We start from the raw sequence: 24,223 nt of genomic DNA, 5'->3' as shown, positions 1-24,223 counted from the left end.
TTTTCAATACTAAAACTGCGGGCAATATTTAACTGCCACACTGGAATATTATTTAGGCCTAATGATATGTGACGCGGTGTGATCCCAATTATTTAAATCCAGTGACTAATACGCAAGCCACTGCGTACATCGACCTCCCTTTAAAAATTCATGCTGAATCGAGAGATTATTGCCTATCAAAGTAGTTAAAACTCACACCTTGGCCAGGGAGAAGGCTACACCCTCTAGGTGGCCCGTCTCACCCCTTCAGGGTGGGGAATGAAGACTTGCCAATAAAAGAACCTCAAAACTTGCAACAAATAATCCGTGCTTTATAAATTTCCCCTGTTCTTATTTGCCATTGTTATCTATATTTCATGAACGGGGTCACTACAGAAGTAATGTTTCTTATTTCATCCAATGAGAATAATTTTATTTGCATTAATTCAAAAATATCAACTACCCGCGTTACGAATTATGGCACTGTGAGTGTGTGTGTAATAATATATTAATATCGTGTGGCTGTTGGTACCTTGGTGCAGTCCTTGTGAGGCAGACCCTCCGACGAGGGTGGGCGGCATCTGACGTGTATGGGAAACTGCGTGTTAATGTAGTGGGTGTGGTGTGTGTGAACTGCAGGGATTTTGGGGACAGTACAACCATACAGCCCCCGAGCCTGGTGAATTAACCATTTAAGGTCAAAATCTCCGACCCGGCTGGGAATCGAACTCGGGCCACTCGGAACTGAAGACGACTAAGCTGGTATTCAGCCAAAGAGCCGGACTGTGTTATAGTGATGTCTGTATTTAAGTACGATTTATCTAATTGTGGGTTTCAACTAGGATTGACGTCCTTGGCTTATGGAGGCATTAATGTAAGTGAAACGTGATTCTTTACATTGATTTTCGTTTTTAATGGTTATGTAAAGTGTCAGGTGTGAATGTATAGATATGTATGCTATTCATTCGCTTAAACGTATACTCTTTAAACAAAGCAAGCTTATAGTGTCATATACCGAGCTCGATAGCTGCAGTCGCTTAAGTGCGGCCAGTATCCAGTATTCGGGAGAGAGTGGGTTCGAACCCCACTGTCGGCAGCCTTGAAGATGGTTTTCCGTGGTTTCCCATTTTCACGCCAGGCAAATGCTGGGGCTGTACCTTAATTAAGGCCACGGCCGCTTCCTTCCCAGTCCCAGCGCTTTCCTATCCTAGAGTCGCCATAAGACCTATCTGTGTCGGTGCGACGTAAAGCCAATAGCAAAAAAAAAGTGTTATATGACATTTGATATCGTGATCATTGCCATGGTGTGAAGACAGTGAAATTTCCACTCAGCTATCACGTCCCTGTATATACTCTTGAGTATTGACATTTTTTTCTAATTAATACATGTATAAATTCCGTTTTCAAACAATCCATTTGTGGCATTAAACGGAAGAATATCCACATTTGTTTAAAATACTCCGTAGGCTTCCTTGAAGAAAAAAATGCGGGGATGCCTTTCTTGTTGCCAAACCCCGTGTGGAAGGATGTATACACTGTTGCGTGTATGTGTGGTGGTTGGTAGCGTGGTGTTTTGTACAGAAATTAAGAAGTGTATTAAGACAATGACAAGCACCCGGTTCCCGAGCTAGAGAAATGAACAAGACGAGGTTAAAATCTTCGTGCCGGCTGGTAATTGAACCCGCGATCCTCTGAAATGAAAGCCACTATACTGACCATACATCCAAGGAGCCAAACTTCGTCGCCGTCGTCGTCATCATCATCATCGTAATTTTTACCTTAAAGAAAAATCGAAGACTTCCTTACTCAGATAATTTTTAGCTGTATTTTTTTTAAATTTTACAATTTGCTTTACGTCGCACCAACACAGATGGGTCTTATGGCGACGACGGGATAGGAAAAGCCTAGGAACTGGAGGGAAGCCGTCGTCGCCTTAAGTAAGGTACAGCCCCAGTGTTTGCCTGGCGTGAAAATGGGAAAACATGGACAACCATCTTCAGGGCTGCCCACAGTGAGGCTCGAACCCACTATCTCCCGGATGAAACTGTTTTGATTTAGCTCTTAGCTCTTCAGCTCAGTTTAGCCCTTGTCTGTTGTACTGAAGGTGACAGGATCGTATTTTTGGACAGTCGGGCTCTTTTAGGTTTGCTTAAATGCTAGAGACATATTACTATATTTATTGGCACATAACGATTACGGCTTCTTTTCAGGGTGAAATTCCGACGGCCCTGCGTCTCCTGAATTCGTAAAAGTTGATTCGGCGGTGTTATTATTATTATTATTATTATTATTATTATTATTATTATTATTATTATTATTATTATTATTATTATTTTACCGCGCTATACCCAGCCCTGGAGCGCGATATAACTTATTTAGTTGATGTTGATTTTTTTCTCTCCCAAAATCTCTTCATCTGGGCACTGAACCTTTTCCTCCGTTCTTCATTCCATGATTTATTGTTCGTGGTATTCATTTTCTCAGCAAAATTATGGTTGCTGACTGCTTTTTTTGAATTGGAATCGATCTTTAACAATTTCCTGTGGGATGCCAATTTTCTTAAGATCTTTTTCTATTTCACTAAGCCAGTTGTACTTGATTTTCATTGAGAGCGCAAGGTTGAGAATCCTTTTGGTGAGCCTGTCATTTTTCATTCTGAGAATGTGGCGTTATTCTTCTTCTTCTTCTTCTTCTTCTTCTTCTTCTTCTTCTTATTATTATTATTATTATTATTATTATTATTATTATTATTATTATTATTTTGTTACCGCCATATACGTAAAATTGCAGACTGAATTACAGCGCCAAAACATATGTTATGGAAATCAAATCATATCTCAAAACGTCGATAACAACAACGTAATCATTAATTCACAACAGATGATTATTAATGTAGGGTTTTCTGTAGCAAGGCAAGGAGAAAAAGTGCTGCTGTAATCCATACAAAGAGCGTACTTGGCTAAAATGTTTTGTTAAGACGGCTTCAGAAGAGATGAGCTCGGAGCCGAGACAGCTGCGGTGATTAACACTGCTCAAGTACACACAGTTTGAATAACACTGATACCTCCAGAATCATTCGCTGTCCTGCTCACATCTTGTTGTTCCTAGGTTACTTCTAAGCAGATACTAACTAATACTCGTTGACGTCAACATGAAATTCAGGAATCATTCAATGATTTACGTAAAATTTGTCTGGGAAATATACAACTCAATATTGCTTATTATGGAGAGAATGTTGTTTCAATGCATCGTATTCGTCTCCAACCGGCTGCGTAGCCTAGTTGGTTAGACGCTTGCCTTATACGCTTAGGTTATGGGATCGAATATCTGCACGGTCAGTTGGTATTCAAGGGTATGTAAATGCAATATATTCTTGTCAAAGGGTTTACCAGCACGTTAAGGACCGCCCCCACCCTCCTACCTATACTTTTCAGGAGAAAATTCGAACATAGGTATACCATCGTCCCATGGGAATAATAATAATAATTTTTTTTGATAGTGGCTGTACGTCGCACCGACACAGATAGGTCTTATGGCGACGATGGCGTAGGGAAGACCTAGGAGCTGGAAGGAAGCGGCCGTGGCCTTAATTAAGGTACAGCCCCAGCATTTGCCTGGTGTGAAAATGGGAAACCACCGAAAACCATCTCCAGGGCTGCCGACAGTAGGGTTCGAACCCACTATCTCCTGAATGCAAGCTCACACAACCCTAACCGCACGGCCAACTCGCCCGGTAATAATAATATAATAATGGCGTGTGGCCTCCTAAGAAGCCTCGTGCGGGTCTTTTGAGTTGACGCAGTATAGGTGACCTGCTCGTCTGTGAGGATTGGGCTCTACATATGATGAATTCTAATACTGAGTACGGCACACACACCGAGCCACTGAAATTAACCAATGAAGGTTAAAATCGCCTACCCGGCCGGGAATCAAACACCGAACCCTCTGGACCAAAGGCCAGCACTCTAACAATTTAACCATGTAGCCGGACCACCCTAGAGTGTGGTAGTAAGTGAAGGATCAGTGGTAGATTGTCAGCCTCCGGATCCCAAATTCCCTGGTTCGCACCCGGTAGAGGAAGTCGGATTTTTGAAGGCCGGAGGAAAGTTCATTCGACATCGTATGCCGTACGATGTCAGCATGTCAAATATTTCTGATGCACCTTTGTTGTTCACCCCACAGAATTGGTTTAAACTCGGACTTTGATCGCCCAACAGAGATTTGGCTTCCTCTAACATCTGGAAGAGTAAGTCCGAACGCCGAAATTGATGAGAAGGCAGCAACATGGCATCAAATTGAAAGAAAATATCTGTACACGGTAACTGATTATTATTATTATTATTATTATTATTATTATTATTATTATTATTATTATTATTATTATTATTATTATTCCTTTACTTCTCGTAATGTGAGCGTACGGTTAGGGTCACGTAGCTGTGACCTTGCGTTCGGCAGACCGCGGGTTCAAATCCTACCGTCGGCAGCCTCGATGATCGTTTTCCGTGGTTTCCCATTTTAACACTAGGCAAATGCTGCGGCTGTGCCTTAATTAAGGCCACGGCCGCTACCTTACGAATCCTTGCCCTTTCCCATCTTCACGTTGCCGAAAACCTTCGATGTGTTAGTGCGACGTTAAACCACTAAAACATGACCAAAAATCACTTCTCCTAATACTTCAGTGTGCATGATTATAAAGTCAGAATGTTCAAAGACTTCCAAATATCCATGATCGTCATCTTTCACCTCCACGATCTTTCAGTATTTGTGCCCCATTATTTCTATTTTTGGGAGCCCAGTGTATATTTCCCCCCTTATTTTTCATCCCGCAAGGGAAGATATGTGGCATACGCATTCAGGGCTCTAAGGATCTCGTGACTAGGAAACCTACGTCAGTGGTGCGGCCTTTCCTCAACAGCTCCCTTCAGATTAGCCATCAATAGGATGTCATAGCCAACATGATTGCCGACGTCCGCTTACGGAAATGTAAATGACACTTCAAGAGGAAGAAGTTACTTCAGATAAGTCAGCCTCGTGTCGGTAGATTTACTGGGAAGTAAAGAATTCTGCTGGACCTCGGCGTGTCCGAAAACCACGACAATGTAGTTAGTATGACATAAAATCAATAATAATAATAATAATAATAATAATAATAATAATAATAATAATAATAATATTAATAATAATAATAATAATAATAATAATAATAGAAGAAGAAAGGGAAACATCCGATATATTTTCACCATCAGCCACAAATGTGATAGCTCTGGGTCTAGGGTTCGATTCCCGTCAGGGTCGGGAATTTTAACCATCATTGGTTAATTTCGTTGGCACGGGGCTGGGTGTATGTGTTATCATCATCATTTCATCCTCATTACGACGCGCAGGTCGACTAAGGGCGTCACATCTAAAAACCTTGACTTGGCGTGCCGAATATGTCCGCGGACACTCCCAGCATTGAAAGCCATACGCCATTTCATTTTCCATTAATTATACTAAAATTGGTCTAGGATTGGGGTTAGTGCCCCGGGTACAATATCACTATTTACTGGTAGCGTGTATTGGAAACCGCTCTGGGGAAACACATGTTCAACATCATGGTTTGAATCTCGGAACTCCGAACAGTGCAACATTCAAGTTACGAGCTAACCACTGGTCTACGAATGAAGATGCATTTTCCTCCATTTGCTCAGCTAATAGCCCACTCATAAATAATAGTATATAGCGTAAACTATTTTAATTAAGCCTCGACATGAGTCGCATTGTTGCTCGTACTGGAAAGTTCATTCTAACCCTTGGTGAATTATGCCAATGTTGAGTTTGAGAGAGAAATTAATGCGATTTTTTCGGACGTAAGGCATTTCAGCATGGTGGAGAGGAGGTGATTTCTAAACAAAATGTGAGACAAGAGAGACAACATGATGTAAATTTTTGTGTTATCCTGTAATCAAAAATAAAATTGTTCTATTTCCCTCAAAGCAGATGTTCGATATATTTTAACGGAATTCAATGACGTAACTACATAATTAGGCCCTTTTTATATTTCAGTACAGTTATTATAGCTGTGGATCATATCCAAGCAAGGTGGGCATAGGAGCTTCTTTATTCAGGTGTCCGAGGATGGAATCCCAACGCTTTTCATCCAATTCTTATATGCTCACTACAGGCAAAGCTTACTGCAAATCTCAAAGCGCCTATTATAAACTGAGTGTAAATAATTACAATTACAGATATGACCAAGTATCCCATAATTACACTAGCTATCGGATAGTTTTTTAAATTCACATGTACACGGGCCCGATGACTGAAATCGTGTCTCACGGCGCTAAAATGAAGGCACACAAATTTTTCCTTGGGAAGAGATTTGGCTTTTAAGTTTCTATATGCCTTTATTTTACGTTATGTCCAATATTATAGTATTACTCGCATGTTCAGTAACAGGTTCACTTAGTCTGTTCTGAATTTGCTACGTAAAACCTAACGAAGCTCCGTTGTCCTCTGTTTCATTTATTTCTGTTTCGCTCTTCTAATTTTTGTTATAGTTGGCTGTGTAGAATAGTTAAGCGTTCACCTATTCTCGCTGTATTAGGATCGAATCTCAAAGCAGCCGGTTGGCATAATTGCACAAATGCGAGAGACACGCGTCAGTAGATTTACTGGCTCGCCATAGAAGTCTCTTTCAGGCAAAATTCCAGCACTAAATGTCTCTTAACAGGAATTGCAAATGCATATTATTATCATCTTCCATTCCCGTTATGTCCTGCTAGGCACCACGTCCCAATTTCAATTCTTCAGCCTTTGATGTTTCCTCTTAGTTTCTTCCCAATATTTCTTCACCCTTTCGCTGTGTTTCTTCTCTCTCTCCTCAGTCCAGTTTGTACCAGTTAGCTTTTCCCTTTTGCCTTAGAATGCTTCCATATTTAAGATTTTATTTCTGAAAATACCTTATTTTTTCTTCTTCTCTTATATTAATTCCTTTCAAGTCAATTTTGTCCTCTTCAATCCAGGCTGTTGTTGACTTTTTATCCCAAAGGTATTTGAATATTTTTTTCATCCATTCTAGGGAAATGCCCAAACATAGAAGTTTGCTTATTGTTTCCGTTATGCATCATCATCATAATCATGTTATTATTATTACTATTATTATTTTTATTATTATTATTATTATTATCGTTCTATTGTTATATTATATTGTTCTCTTTCGGACTGGGTTCTGAGAACTCATGGTCTGTAACCACGTGCATACTATGTCTCTTAAGCTATGTAGTGTATGTATATGTTCCTGAAATTCCTGTCCCAGTGAGAATAAGGTAACTGTTTTGAGACCCTATTTGGGAAAGAGGCTATCGTGACCTGGGATTTGAAGAATGGTCGATCATGGAGTTCAAACTCTCTCTCTTTATGTTACTGGGTACTTTTCGCAATGAACAGAGGTGCTGGGTTATTTCGTTAGCGCAAGGTGCTGTACGTTTAATTTATAAGCCGTCGCTGAAGTGTTAGGGGAAAGCATAATAACTTTCCGCCCTGGTTTGACGTCCACCTCTGCCACGAATTTAGGGCAGGTTTCATAGTCTACAACCGTATGAAACCGAAGTCGGCAATGCATACAGGCCATGGCTGCTTCCTTTACATATGTAACTATAATGAATTATAAATACACACTCACCGGGCAAGTTGGCTGTGTGGATAGGGGCGCGCAGCTGTGAGCTTGCATTCGGGAGATAGTGGGTTCGAATCCCACTATAGACAGCCCTGAAGATGGTTTTCCGTGGTTTCCCATTTTCACACCAGGCCAATGCTTGGGTAATTAAGGCCACGACCGCTTCCTTCCCACTCCTAGGCCTCTGCTATCCCATCGTCGCCATAAGACCTATCTGTGTCGGTGCGACGTAAAGCAAATAATTAAAATTATTATACACACTCCTGTACATATCTCAAAACAAACGAAAACCAGAACGAAACCATACCATACCAAAGAGAACCAAACAAAACCAAAATAAAAATAACATCTTAACATACAGTTTTTTACAAGTTGCTTTACGTCGCACCGACACATATAGGTCTTATGGCGACGATGGAATAGGAAATGACTAGGAGTGGGAAGGAAGTGGTCGTGTCCTTAATTAAGGTACATCCCCAGCATTTTCCTGGTGTGAAAATGGGAAACCTGGGAAAACCATCTTCAGGGCTGCCGACAGTGGTGTTCGAACCCACTATCTCTCGAATGCAAGTTAAAAGCTGTGGGCCCCTAACCACACGACCAATTCGCTCGGTCATACCATACCATACCATACCATACCATACCATACCATACCATACCAAAACAGCAACCCCGTAGCACAACACCTTATTAAGAACTTTGGCCTGATAAAATGCCCGCCGCCTTGTAAGACAGCCAGCAGGTATCGGAGTGCCACGTTGCCAGCATGAGGTATCCTCGTACTGTATTGCTTGACATCCATGACCGGGTCCACTCTCTCACCTAACAGCCAGCTCCTCAGCTGCTCTCACGAGGCTGAGTTAAGTTCTTTCCATCCTTTAGTCCGGGATTGAAGTCCTTCAGGAATCAAATCCGGTTCCCCCAAGAAAGAGACATATACACTCTAAGTGGTACGAAGTACTAATATCTCATGCATTAAGCACTAGAGACTGTTGACCATAATGTCCTAAGCCCCTTATACGAATCAACAACTAAGGATGAGCTGCATTGTTCCCGACACCCTGCAGAGCTCAGTCCATTTTTAAGAGCGTCGTATGTACTTTAATTTTCTCCGCATACACCCCTTACACGCCCCTCGGCAACATTTCAACCCTTAGAGTCATGGCAGTCTATTCAGTCTTAGTGATACCTCCTTCCTTTCCTCACCCCATTTTTAAAACGGAAAAGCTGTGGTATGCGTTATCGCGGCGCTGACCATCCACTTAAAACAACGAACAAGGGGACAAGCCGATGATAATGCAAACACGTTGGTAACCTGTGGTTAGTCTGCCACACTCATGTTCGGTGGATACCGCAACAAATTAGCTGGGAGAAGCTGGCGTAATGCTTCATCATCTTACGGTTCGTTCTCTTCACCTCTCCCACCTTCGTGCATCGAAAGGAGAAATCTTTAACTGCAAGTTAAAATAACGAAATGAAGTAAATCATGAATAATAGTAGTCAGGACGTTGTACATTACACTTCAGAGAAAATAAACTACACCTTTCTGACTCTTAATGAGGGCGGGAGAGTTGAATGGGGTGAGTCTAACCTTTCCACCCTCATGTGCTCTGAGCTAATGCGAATGAACTTTTGTTGATTTTAAAAGGTTTCTGAAGTGGATCTATGTCGATAACAGTACATTCCAGTGTTTTGGAAGAAGTTTTCTTTTTGCTAGGGGCTTTACGTCGCACCGACACAGATAGGTCTTATGGCGACGATGGGATAGGAAAGGCCTAGGAGTTGGAAGGAAGCGGCCCTGGCCTTAATTAAGGTACAGCCCCAGCATTTGCCTGCTGTGAAAATGGGAAACCACGGAAAACCATCTTCAGGGCTGCCGACAGTGGGATTCGAACCTACTGTCTCCCGAATGCAAGCTCACAGCCGCACGCCTCTACGCGCACGGCCAACTCGCCCGGTTTGGGAGAAGTTACTGAACTTTCTAGGATGTTTCACTGTGTCAAAAAGTAACAAACTAATTTCCACACAGTCCGACTCGATGGCTGAATAGTCAGTGTACTGGCCCTCGGTTCAGAGGGTCCCGGGTTCGATTCCCGGCCGGGTCGGGGATTTTAACCTTCATTGGTTAATTCCAATGGCTTGGGGGCTGGGTGTTTGTGCTCTCCCCAACGTCCCTGCAACTTACACACCACACATAGCACTATCCTCCACCGCAATAACACGCAACTACCTGCACATGGCAGATGCCGCCCACCCTCATCGGAGGGTCTGCCTTACCAGGGCTGCACCCGGCTATAAATAGCCACACGAAATTATTATTATTATTTCCACACACACAAATAATAATAATAATAATAATAATAATAATAATAATAATAATAATAATAAAATGAAAACCTACAACCTGTTTTCCAGTCATTGACCGGCTCAGGGATGGAATGAATGAAGCAGATATAGGCTCTTAGTACGATGGGATCACCACTCCCAAAGTGATTTATTAATGAGTGATAGATGCTGTGAAATGAGAATGGAGAGTGTTGCTGGAATGAAAGATGACAGGGAAAACCGGAGTACCCAGAGAAAAACCTGTCCCGCCTCTGCTTTGTCCAGCACAAATCTCATATGGAACGACCGGGATTTGAACCACGGTATCCAGCGGTGAGAGGCCGACGCGCTGCCGTCTGAGCCACGCAGGCTCTAATAATAATAATAATAATAATAATAATAATAATAATAATAATAATAATAATAATAATAATAATAATAATAATAATAAAAGGCTTTCTCCAGCTTATCCCAGCCAGTTCTTTGGTCGCTGGAGCCACTCAGGCTCATTTCGGTTTTGACCGGGTGTTTTGGGCCGGATGCCCTTCCTGACGCCACACAATTTATGGGATGAACATCTCAATTCGACATCAACTCAGCCTCAGTCTCCTGGTTGGGAAGCCGGTGACTAAACCACTGAACTGATTTAAGTATCCCAGTATGACAATTATGACAATTGAGTTATGAGTTATGACAATTTTTCCAAAGCAAGAGTTTTGTTCGTGCCAATAAATCTACCGACTCGAGGCTGGCTTATTTGAGTACCTTCAAATACCACCAGGCAAATTGGGCTCAGAAGGCTAGCGCTCTACCGTCTGAACTACCCAGTCCAGGCCCGTACACTCCATGAAGATTCCTGGAGAATATCGTTGAAAGCACCACACAAAGTCCAGTTTGCAAGCACAATCTTCTTCTTCTTCTACTGCTTCTACTACACGTGGGGTCACAGGTGCGAGTAGTGTAGCACATGTGTATTTGACTCTGTTTTGAGATTGGTTGGCCATCCTGACACAAACCCTATGTGGAGGGATGCATTCACTATTGTGTGTTACAGTGGTGGTTGGTAGTGTAGTGTATTGTCTGAATATGAAAAGGAGAGTGTTGAGACAAATACCCAGTCCCCGAGCCAGAAGAATTTATCAGGTGCGATTAAAATACCCGACCCGGCCGCGAATCGAACCCGAAGCACTTTGAACCGAAGACCTCAACACTGACCATTCAGCCTAGGAGTCGGACTGCAAGCATAATTTTACCTATGAATTCAAAACCTTGTCCTCAGGACAATAGTAGTAAAAGTACATTCAACTGAACACATCTGTCTCTAAGTAAGAGGATGATATGCAGGAAGGGTTTGCTTCTGACAAAGAGGTTATCATCTCAGTTCACAAAATGATCAAAACAATGTTATATCTAGCACAGTGATAATATTTTATTGTGGGGTGATTCAGTGTGCGTTCTTCAAGAGTGGTAACACATCTGATCATCCGTACTGGTGAACCATACCGAAGGAGCTCGCTTTTGATTTAGATGGGGGCGAAGTTATGTGATCAGTGCAGCGAATTGTTCTTTCCTTTTTTTGCTGTTTATTTTACGCCGCGCCGACACAGACCGGTCTTACGGCTACGATGTAATAGAATAGGACTGTGAGGGAAGCGACCGTGGATTTGGGAAACCACGAGAAACCATTTACAGGGCTGCCGACAGTGAGATTCAAAGCCACTACTTCCCGAATGCAAGCTCCTCACAGCTAGATGACTCGAACCGCGTAGCCAAGTCACTCGGTGACTATGCTTCATTCGCTGTTCATGACGCGAGTTACGTTTATAAGCTATGATGATGGCCACCAATTTGTGAACGTAATTACTTGCTCTTTTAAGTCATCTTCCTATTGTGAGGTAGACGTCTTCTGCTTCGCCCAAGAGTACAATTTTCAGCGTTCTTTTGTGAACAAGGTATTCCATTAGCAATCAATAATACGCATGGGAACTGGACGTTCTTTGGCGCTTTGACCACGTCAATAACATTGTGCTCTTCGGACTTTGAAGTGGGAAGGTTTCCTAGTAAGTGGGGTAGTATAATGTCCGTTGCCGTCCATGCCCATCCACCTTTATTCCTCAGAAATTAACTTCGTACTCAGTTCTGCTAAAAGCTTAGTAAATCCCAAGACCGCGTGTGTCTAGAGACATTGAAGTATCCTTTCTATATTTCTGCCGGCCCCGTGGTGTAAGGGTAGCGTGCCTGCCCCTTACCCGGAGGCCCCGGGTTCGATTCCTGGCCAGGTCAGGGATTTCTACCTGGACCTGAGGGATGGTTCGAGGTCCACTCAGCCTACGTGATTAGAATTGAGGAACTATCTGACGGTGAGATAGCGACCCCGGTCTAGAAAGCCAAGAATAACGGCCGAGAGGGTTAGTCGTGCTGACCACACGACACCTCGTGATCTGCAGGCCTTCGGGCTGAGCAGCAATCGCTTGGTAGGCCAAGGCACTTCAAGGGCTGTAGTGCCATGGGGTTTGGGTTTGGTTTCTATATTTCTCGATTAACTGACAGGGAATCGTATCCACGTTCTTGCAAGCGAACTGTACACTCCTGTGGAGCTCTGACTACGATTTGGACAGATTTTCCAACTCTTGAAGGAAGCTTATGGTAGTTTCTTCCTGGAGGAAGTGTGAAAGAATCCAGGTCTCATCCGCTGAGGATCGCCTCTGGTTGCACATAACGTATCTCCATGCGTTGCTACTCTGCAGTCCTATTGTGAAACGTGACTTAAAGGACAATTATACGGCTTTCTCAGTGGTTATTGTCATTTCGACACTTATGTTAAAGCGTTGGGGCCTGACTACAACCATGTCCTCAACCAAAGTTCGTGTGCTAAAGAGTGGCCATTTCTTTTACGCTCCTCTACTCGAGGTCTCCAAATAATTAAACACAGCAAAGTTATTTCCGTTCACACCCTGAAGGTCCTTGGACCACTTGAAAGTTCTACTTCGGCACTAAATAGGATACAGTGATTAGCTCTATGTCTATGCCCGGTCCGATTTGCCGTCAGGAATTAACCTGGACCTTGCTAATTTTACAACGTAGTGAATATTCCGTGGCTGCATTAGCATTCACATCTTTTTTCGTTGCTATATACTCACGATGTGCAGTTTAGGTATTTCCTCCTATCTGCGAAGTGGAATGTAGACATTAATTTCTTGACAGTTTAAGAATCCTGTTTCCTTGTGAACATTATTTAAAGGCTTTCTAATTGCTAAATTGATACATACTGGCATTCCATCTCTGTATCATGGGTTCAAATCTGCGACAGTTTGTATTTTCAAGGCCCGTCCAGATGTGGACATCTCGTTTCTAACTTTTAGACTTCCTGACGGGGGATCGAACCCAAGTCTTACCGGGAGAACCGAGCACGCCTTTACCAGCTCGGCTAGGTATCCCCGATATAGCCATGCATATTGGCACAAAATTAATATATTTCGTTGAAAATATGATGTAGCCTACAAGAAGACATTTTACGATCTGCTGTATGTCGCGCCGACAGAGATAGATCTTACAGCGACTGTAGAATAGGAGAGGGCTAGGAGTGAGAAGGAATCAGCCGTGGCCTTAATTAAGGCACATCCCAAGCATTTGCCTGGTGTGAAATGGGAAACCATGGAAAACCATCTTCAGAGCTACCGACAGTGGAGTTCGAACCCACTGTCTCTCGAATGCAAGCTGTTAGCTACGTGACCCAAACCGCACAACCACTTGCTCGGTCAACAATACAGCGAAATGGATGTTGCACACATATGATAGGCCCACAAGTTATTTTCTCAGCCGTTCTGCGTTTGCCAGCTAACTTCGTAGAGAGCTTGACCTATCTGTCGGAAGGCAGCAGTAACAGACAAAACAAACACTTGCAGGTAAATATTGTCCTTTGCTTGCTGTTGACTTGACCTTGCTAATTTTACGACATGGTGAATATTCTGTGGTTACATTACCATTCACGTTTCTCTTCGTTGTGATATCCTCTCGATGTGCAGTTTAGGTATTTTCTTCTGCATGCGAAGTGGAATGTAGAGATTACATTCTTGACAGTTTAATAATTCTATTTCTTTGTGATAATTAAAAAAAGCTTTTCCAGTGGCTAAACTGTTAGATATTAGCATTTCATTTTGCGATCATGGGTCCAAATCTGCGACAATTTGTGTTTTAATCATGAACTTTTCTAAAATTGAATTTTTTAAGTAATGCCTTATCTGTACAGGTCATGAAAGCCTCAGGACTGCTGGAAACTGCACATCGAGAGGATATCACAACGAAGAGAAACGTGAATGGTAATGCAGCCACAGAATATTCACCACGTCGTAAAATTAGCAAGGACAAGTCATATCTTTGGCATCAAATGAAATAGAGTGATTACTTCTTTGCCTGGACACATTTGACCTCCCCCTCCCCCAGGAATTAATCTGGTACACATTTCACAATCAAAGAAAGTGAGAGAGAAAGAGAGGGAGGCAAATTAGAACACATTTAATGAAAAAAATCCGTCACTCTGGCGTCTTTTCAGACCATTAATTGACCGTTGAGGACGTAACTTTATTGTACTACTAGCTATAGTATCCGTTGTTGATGGGGCGATTACTTAGCATGTGCATGATTATATTTTTGACCACCACCCTCATATTGTTACCCAGATTTTGAGGCGCCTTTCCCTGTCAGCGGCTTGTTGTGACGTATTCGCTTCCTTGCACTCTGTGGCCCTTTGCAGTTTCATACTGCTTTATATTATTGCTGATCTTGATATGATCTCTTCCTTCCGGCATAAAAGCAAATAAAAGCAAAAGCAAATTGTACAAAGCCTTTAAAACGTCGGAACGATATTCATAGCAACTCTCTTTACGTTCTATAGATATAGTTACCGACTCTTGGACGTAACCTTTCACACACTGCCATTGATATTCCCTTATTTTTGACTGTACCGAAAAAAGCTATAAGGCCTGCAACAAAAAGTAAAAAAAAAAAATCCATGAGCTGTTTTCTTGTAAAACCAACCGTAAACAGTGATACATCGATTGTTATGCTTTAGGCCCCTTCTGAAGCACCCTGTTCTCCTGAAATTTTCTGAACAGCTTACAACTGAGATCAGACTCGACCTTATTTTAATATGAACTACCAACTTTCATTAAAATCCACCTACCCATTTTCTCATGATGCTCTGACAGACCCAGACAAATATTAAACCGAACTCTATGTAAGTCATTACAGGGACGTCAGTATTCTTGTCAGAGTGCAATATTAGCAGGCTGCAATGTCACGTTTAAAGGCAAACCTATCATATGAAATGCTCAATCAACTGAATAATAACGTTCTAACAATGTCAAGTTCCAGAGCTGAATGATCCGGCGACAAACATCGGTGAAGTTCGCTCTGCGGTTTTCCGTTAAGTATGCAAACTACCCGTTTCTATAAGAACCTTATAACAGGGATCGAATAGTAGGAATACTATAATGAACCAGTGTGTCACGTACCGGTAATTATCAGAACGTGTATGAACCAGAGGGATGGCATGCTAAAAGAGAAAGGTATCTAACTCCTCAGCCACTTCCCACCAGTATTCAGGCATTCTCTTCTACCTGACACGTAATAGTAATACATCTACCACAGATCATTGGCAACAGAAGAGACAAAGCACATTACAACAAACAATTGTCAGTGTATTGTTATTGTTGATCAGTTTTATGGATTTTGATATAGTGGGCCTTCACATTTTTTTCTTCTGACTGTGATATTAGGGTATCCAACGTAAAGGAAGTCTTTCTTCCTCATTTCATGACATTCCTTCACGACCTTTTCTTATTTCGATTGTCATCTTTACAATTTTCCTTGCTGATATGCGCAGATGCGCACGCGATTCTTCAGCTTATGTCAATCATGACTAAAACGCCATCATGGCCAGTTAGCGATGCTCAGCGTTGACATGGACTAAGATACTGAAATCTAAATTATGAATATCTCTGTTATAGCTGGTATACTAAAACTGTATAAGACATAAATGATTGAAAACTGTATTCTACACAACTTTTGTTATGTAGTATTTGTCGATGGGATCACTAATAAGATCTTTATTTGAGAATTAAAGTTTAGGCCTTCCCCTAAATTACAGTTTCTCTCAGCGTGAATAAAATTATTTATAGCCTATACTATATTTATTCCCCGATTTTATATACCAATTTTCATTTATGTCTGATCAGTCGTTTTCTCGTGGCTTGACGTTGATACGGACTAAGCAACAAAAAATTAAATTCATGAATATCTGTTATTGTAGCCGGTACAGTAAAAGTGTATAAGACCTAAGTGATCGTAAATTGTATTATCTATGAGTTTTGTTACATTGATATTAGAAAAAAAAATTTAAATCTTCACCTAAACTATCATTTCACCCAGCGTGAATAAGATTATTATAGTCCAGGTTGCCTTATTCTTCGACTTTATACCGATTTTCATTAAATTCCGTTCATGCATTCTCTCGTGATGTTCACCCTATTTTATAGCGTACAGACAGACAGACAGACAGACAGACAGACAGACAGACAGACAGACAGACAGACAGACAGACAGACAGACAGACAGACAGACAGACAGACAGACAGACAGACCTGACGGAAAATTAAAAAATTGCGTTTCCTTCTTACTGTGGTCACGACCGATACAGAAATACCATTTTTAAAAAATCGGAGCAGTGTACACGTACAACTCTTATTGTTAAAACTTTGATTGCTTCATAATTGTCAAATTTCGTTGAAGAAACACTCGTGTCATGGAGCGTTCTCAGTGTTTCTAGGAGAAGAAATAAGGTACTACCCACTAAGCTAAGTGAGGAAAATACACAAGGAAGGAATATATCCATCTAGTTAATTGAGACGCCTGATTAAGTGTAAGTCCTAATAATATCGTCGCAACCAGCTTTAGCTGGACAAGTGTGTTCATAGTGATGAACCACTTCGCCGACAGCATGTCGCGTGTAAGTGGCCTGAAATGGATTTTGCTGTTCTCTCTCTTTAAACGCTGTCAATATACTGTGCGAGGAATCGACCCCGATCACTCAACTAACTACGACACTCAGCATGACAGGACTGAAATCTAAAGCATGACAGTTCCTGTTTCAGATAAATTCAGTTACGGAACTGGAACTGTAGACGCATTGTGATAACCTCATGCTAATGGAACAATTTCTGTAGCTAATTACTTTTTGACGTCTTGCTGCGGTCTATAAATGAAGCAGGTTATTTGACTCTACCTGATATATACACTGACTGACAGTGACAATGCAACACCAAGGAGGAGTGGTTCGAAAGGGATGAAAGTTGGGGAAAAAACAGAGACGGCACGGATGAATAATTGATGTTTATTTTAAACCGATATGCAGGTTACACAATGCGCACGGCATCGACTCAGTAGGATGTAGGATCACCGCGAGCGGCGATGCACGCAGAAACACGTCGAGGTACAGAGTCAATAAGAGTGCGGATGGTGTCCTGAGGGATGGTTCTCCATTCTCTGTCAACCATTTGCCACAGTTGGTCGTCCGTACGAGGCTGGGGCAGAGTTTGCAAACGGCGTCCAATGAGATCCCACACGTGTTCGATTGGTGAGAGATCCGGAGAGTACGCTGGCCACGGAAGCATCTGTACACCTCGCAGAGCCTGTTGGGAGATGCGAGCAGTGTGTGGGCGGGCATTATCCTGCTGAAACAGAGCATTGGGCAGCCCCTGAAGGTACGGGAGTGCCACCGGCCGCAGCACATGCTGCACGTAGCGGTGGGCATTTAACGTGCCTTGAATACGCACTAGAGGTGACGTGGAATCATACGCAATAGCGCCCCAAACCATGATGCCGCGTTGTCTAGCGGTAGGGCGCTCCACAGTTACTGCCGGATTTGACCTTTCTCCACGCCGACGCCACACTCGTCTGCGGTGACTATCACTGACAGAACAGAAGCGTGACTCATCGGAGAACACGACGTTCCGCCATTCCCTCATCCAAGTCGCTCTAGCTCGGCACCATGCCAGGCGTGCACGTCTATGCTGTGGAGTCAATGGTAGTCTTCTGAGCGGACGCCGGGGCCGGGAGTGCAGGCCTCCTTCAACCAATCGACGGGAAATTGTTCTGGTCGATATTGGAACAGCCAGGGTGTCTTGCACATGCTGAAGAATGGCGGTTGACGTGGCGTGCGGGGCTGCCACCGCTTGGCGGCGGATGCGCCGATCCTCGCGTGCTGACGTCACTCGGGCTGCGCCTGGACCCTCGCACGTGCCACATGTCCCTGCGCCAACTATCTTCGCCACAGGCGCTGCACCGTGGACACATCCCTATGGGTATCGGCTGCGATTTGACGAAGCGACCAACCTGCCCTTCTCAGCCCGATCACCATACCCCTCGTAAAGTCGTCTGTCTGCTGGAAATGCCTCCGTTGACGGCGGCCTGGCATTCTTAGCTATACACGTGTCCTGTGGCACACGACAACACGTTCTACAATGACTGTTGGCTGAGAAATCACGGTACGAAGTGGGCCATTCGCAAACGCCGTGTCCCATTTATCGTTCGCTACGTGCGCAGCACAGCGGCGCATTTCACATCATGAGCATACCTCAGTGACGTCAGTCTACCCTGCAATTGGCATAAAGTTCTGACCACTCCTTCTTGGTGTTGCATTTGCTCTGTCAGTCAGTGTACTTCGCATTATCACGGTTTTTTTCATGCAATTGAAAGCATCTTATATGGACGGTAAGAAGAGGCCTTTTATATGCGCAGTCGTCTAGTTATGAGTATATACAATTCTGAGCCTTGCCAAATAGAGAAGAAATATATGTCTATGGATGAAAATGAAATGAAATGTCGTATGGCTTTTAGTGCCGGGATATCCCAGGACGGGTTTGGCTCGCCAGGTGCAGGTCTTTCTATTTGACACCCGTAGGCGACCTGCGCGTCGTGATGAGGATGAAATGATGATGAAGACAACACATACACCCAGCCCCAGAGCCATTGGAATTAACCAATTAAGGTTAAAATCCCCGACCCAGCCGGGAATCGAATCCGGGACCCTCTGAACCGAAGGCCAGTACGCTGACCGTTCAGCCAACGAGTCGGACTATGTCTATGGATAAAAGGGGCTAATGTGCCTCGAGAGCAGTCTCAAGACGTTATCGTTTATGATCAAATATTAACAATTTCAGCTTTCCGTGCGAGTTTCTCAAATAAGTTCCAATAGATCAGATTGCTTCCTACTTTTGGGTGACTTAAAACATATCACTGTAGGTCTCCCGTGGCCCGCACAGCCCGTACTACTAATGATGTGTCATATTGTCATCTTGTATTGGAATTTCACGTGGTTAGTGTGATGACTATGTGAACTGGATTGCTTGGTTTTCTCTACCGAATGCGGGGCAACTCATATGATAGATCTACTCATTTTATTTCATGAAGCTGAATGAACCTCGCTCCAGACCCCAGTCAGGAATTAAAAATCCTGTTAAACTATAGAGTTGACTGACTCTAAATCACGAATATTTAAAATAGAATTTTATCCGTACATGAAAGTGAGGTTATTATTTCACTCTGGTAGAGTATTAATTCATTAAACGTTTCTGGTGACACAAGGCAGGGAGAGGGGCGGGAATGGAAGAATGCGGCCATGGCCTTAATTAAGGTACTGCCCCAGCGAGTTGGCTACGGGATTCTGGTCATGTAGCTGTGACCTTGCATTCGATAGATGGTGAGTTTGAACCCCAATGTCGGCGGTCCTGAAGATGGTTTCCCGTAGTTTCTCATTTTCACACCAGGCGAGTATGGGAATGCCACAGTTGCTCCCTCCAAGTCTAAGTCCTGTGCTATGCCGTCGTCACGATAAAACGTATCTGTGTCGTTGTGACGTGAAACAAATAGCAGGAATGGAAATAAAAATGTAAAGAATGAAAAGCGATGTTCAGTGCTGCCGACGGTGGGATTCGAAACTCCGTCTCCTGAATGCTTGCTCACATCTACGCGACGCGATCTACGTAGTCATATCGGTTGGTATTTCATGATGGGTTGAGATATATAATGGTCATCAGGTCTATGTGTTTACATTCTGTGTCGAACCACTTGTTGCCGTTTTTCATTCGAGGAATAAAAAATATACAACGTCGGACATATGGTACCTGTTTGTGTAGGTAAAACATGTTCCATGACTTACTGTGTTGGTGAATAAACGTCTAATTTTATAAGATTGAAATCGGGAGTAGAATCCATGAAAGTTGCAGAAGTGCTTCTACCCCAGCGATTGTCTGGAGTTTGCAGAAATTTCGGCGAAGACCGCGGTCAGAAGAATTACCATATGTCTGTATGACCTAAATTCAAATTACTGGAATGGTCTTATGCTCTCGGTACCTGCACTCGAAAACTTCATTTATTGTGGAAACTCATTTGACCAGCCGAAGTGACACCGGACACTGTCCAGATGATCAAAATTCCCGTATAAGCCCTTGGCCATTAGTACGAAAGTGAATGAATAAATAAGCGTGTAACTTTATTGCCATGTTATACAGAAATGTTTACACCAACAGCAGCAAACACCACTTACAAGTCATTTACATTCAGGGATTCATTATCTGTGCCTGAGTCTCTTGCAGAAATGCCTGCTACAGGAACGCTGTGTGGTATGTCAGTTCAGAGCAGGGAGGTGTTAAACTATGGAGACTACGACACGACTCGTACGTTCAGTTGTGCTGAGCTTTGGAGGGGTCGTGTTAATGCCCTTGGGAGGCTGGATGATCCTATGAAAGAATTACTTGGACGTGGCACGTCCACGTTGATTTAATGATTGTAATGCACTTCAGTTGAATATTCCAGTCCTCGTAAACTCGGTTTTGGAAGACTACATACTGTAGAAATGGTGGAGGTTAAGATCGACGCATAATAAAGGCAGTATTGGTTGACTTCGCTGTTTCAGCAGCACAGGTCAGTGTCAGTGCGACCAGAAGTGGTAATGCGGACCATAGGAAAACCTTTGTGTGCCGAATGACTGATGGCACGTAATCGTATGGTCGTGCACTTCTCCAATGATGTTACTAGAAGATTACCTGGGGTGCCGGAAGTTTTTGTGTACTATTTGGAGATGAAGGCAGGGTCTGTTTTCACATAAGTGATAGTCATGTACCTGTGTTACAACGGCCTAGAGAGCGGTGCAGTTCAGATCATGTTTACGAACGACACACAGGTCCAGTGTTTGGAACCTTGAGAGCGTTGGACATCGTCAGGTAGATCTAGAACATTGTTTAATCCATTCTCCTGCTACTATTTTATGAGAAGGGCTATGTACGGACACAGCAGACTAAGACCTGTCCTTATGCTGTTTATGTTATTCATCATACTCCAGAAATTGCTCGACAATAACCAGATTGGATAATCACCAGATCTCTCCCCTACTCACCATGCATGGGACATAATGGATCGAGCCCTGCCAAGTTTTGTTAGCCCACCATCAACAGGTGATTGAGATAGGGGATAGTACGGATGACACGACGATGTTTGCGACTTCTACCGTCGTTTGCGCACACGAATACAGGCGTGTGTTGATACCTTAATAGGGCTGTAATCAGCAAACTCTTATGGTGTCTGTATTTTCTAGGCACATCCTCTAGTTCGCAGTTTATGTGTGTACTGAGTTGTTCATTCACTCATTTAATGAATCCACTTATATATTCTGCAATTGTAATTGAATGAATAAATTGAAACCTTATTCCGAGTGATACAGTTCGTTTCCAGCAATGTATTTTGATTGATAAATAACATTGCAGTAATTGGAATAATTGTTTTTAAGTACAGTTTATTAGAGAAATCGTATATGTATGAATTGGTTTCCAAGAGAATATTCGGATCAGTAGCTAAACATTGAATTTCATACTATACATCTGACGTTTATATACGTCAAATAAAAATTGAAACTAACTGTTTACCAAATGATCCTTTTGTTATCGCCAGTAAATTCAGAGAAGAATTAAGTATTAATAATACAAAGCTCACAGTCAACCAGTTTTGTCGAGCCACTGTAGCTTTCACAGAGACAGCGCGACTTGGAACCTAAGCCAACATTCTGAGCTGTGGTCGACTCTAATGAAGACATTACTTGAATCCAAGGATTCTCGATGTCCGTTGCCATATTTCGGGTGAATAACAGTTTGAAGCATATGTTGAGTACTTTCCAGATATTATGAAATGTTCTTCTCTTTTCTTTTCAGAAAACCTAACGATAAAATCTATGGATTATAACGTTGCACTGATGATCTACGCGGAAGCCTCGAAGAGGTTTTTATGCTTCAACAGAAAATGGAAGCCTGTTGGACTGGTAAGTTTTATTAAAAAGTTAGGTTCTCCCTTTGCAATAACATTAAGTACACTTCTTGGTGTTAGTACTGTCTGGTGGGATGAAGCCTGATCATAGCACTTTTCTGGAGTATTATATTTCATCTCCCTTGAGCACCAGTTTTTACTAAATGATTCACAAACATGAGAAAACTTCTAGGATGAGGAACAGGATGGAAAGCCGATCACATTTCATTTGGTAGCCCATATCGTTAAAAAAACCTCAACATTGATACAAAATATACCAACAGTAGCCTACATGTGGTGGAGAATAGAATGAGATCAGTGTTCAATATGGAACGATGTTATGTAACGTATATCTTTATTATAATTCTTTATTTTTCCGCCAAACCAGATTATTTATGTGGAGTAAGGGACCTACCATCAAATTAAATTAGTGTCAGAAGTGGGAATCGAAATCTAATCAGTCGGCAGTAAGCTACCACGCTAAATTCTAGACGAGGGATGGCAAATCCTTTTCCGACTAGTGTGCCAGTTAAAGTCGGGTTTATTGTTTTCAGTTGCCTAGTGTGCCATTTGTTGTTTACATTTAAATTTTTGTTATGAAATCCCCCTTATAGCTTCTAACTTCGAAATTATAATTTGTACTGCGTTAGTCTATGTGGTTCTCAGAATACATCACATAAATATACTGGAGCGCTTGTCTATTATTTTATTTGTACCACAAAAAATTCATTCATAAAGTATATATGTTTTATGAATGACATATTCTGTAATATTGCTTTAACCTAACACAATTCGTAAGAAATAATAAACCCATGAAATTAATGTTATAAAACCCCATTATCGGCAGCCCTGAATATGCTTTTCCGTGGTTTCCCATTTTCACACCAGGAAAATGTTGGTCTTTACCTTAATTAAGGCCGCGGCTGCTTCCTTCTCACTCCTAGCCCTTTCCTATCCCACCGTCGCCATAAGACCTATCTGTGTCGGTGCGACGTACAGCAAGTTGTAAAAAAGCTTCCCGTGAGATCGTAGTTGGTAAACTTAGCAATTTAATTGGCTCCTTTTTCATTCCGTTTCCACAAAAAATCGAAGGGAAACGGCTAACCTTCCTTATAAGATCACGTCGGTGTTCTCATCCAAGAAATATTGAAAATATTTGAGCTTGATCCAAGTCAGCCATCATTTGTTCTGAAACACCTTCACTTATTATTTTGTTCGTTTCGAAATGATGCTTTACTTTAGATGTGTGGGATGCTATTGTTTCTGAACTCAGGCAACACCAAAGCTATATTGTTTTATTTTATAACTGCAACTCCGTTGTTCATTGTTCTTGAGCATTTCGCCTACTCTCCTTTTTTTCCGGCACTGAATACATGGTTTCTAGGCCCGTGTACAAAACCATTATCTTCTTCAAGTTTTTGATTTTCCAGCACTGAAAACACGTTTTCCAAGTCGATACACAAAATCATCAGAAAACAGTTCCAATATACACGAAATTATTTATTTTCCCTGACTAACTAACTAACTAACTAACTAACTAACTAACTAACTAACTAGCTGACTGCTGTAGTGCAGACTGAGTGAGTGAGCGAACGTGAAGAACTCACCGGCCGCTCTTATCATTATTCCCACACTGTACGTCCAAACGATGCTAGTTTTTCGAAATATTTATTATATGTTAAAAGCATTTACAAAAATTGGTATGTTTTGTGGCGTGCCACCAAAATCGTACTCGCGAGTTACCTAGTGACTGCTTTGTCATATTTTGCCATCACTGCCCTAGAGAATGGCAGCTAAGTCAAACGTCGCAGCATGCTGGAGGAGATTATTTCATTTTTGCATAGGGAAAATGTTTAAAATGTTACATTTATACGTCATTGCACAGTGCACATTTTTCTGTACTTCCTG

At 42.3% G+C, this 24,223-nt stretch overlaps 1 protein-coding gene across 1 annotated transcript in view; it reads left to right on the top strand.

Annotated features, from left to right (window-relative positions):
* ths (thisbe) overlaps positions 1 to 24,223 on the top strand; it is a 485,206-nt gene that overhangs the window by 444,911 nt on the left and 16,072 nt on the right. Inside the window, exon 4 of the mRNA XM_067139002.2 lies at positions 22,225 to 22,331. Coding sequence (XP_066995103.1) covers positions 22,225 to 22,331 — 107 coding nt within the window. The remainder of the gene's footprint in view (positions 1 to 22,224; positions 22,332 to 24,223) is intronic.

This window comes from Anabrus simplex, chromosome 2 (assembly GCF_040414725.1).
Source record: "Anabrus simplex isolate iqAnaSimp1 chromosome 2, ASM4041472v1, whole genome shotgun sequence".
Lineage (NCBI taxonomy): Eukaryota > Metazoa > Arthropoda > Insecta > Orthoptera > Tettigoniidae > Anabrus > Anabrus simplex.
This window is presented reverse-complemented; position numbering and strand designations above follow the sequence as displayed.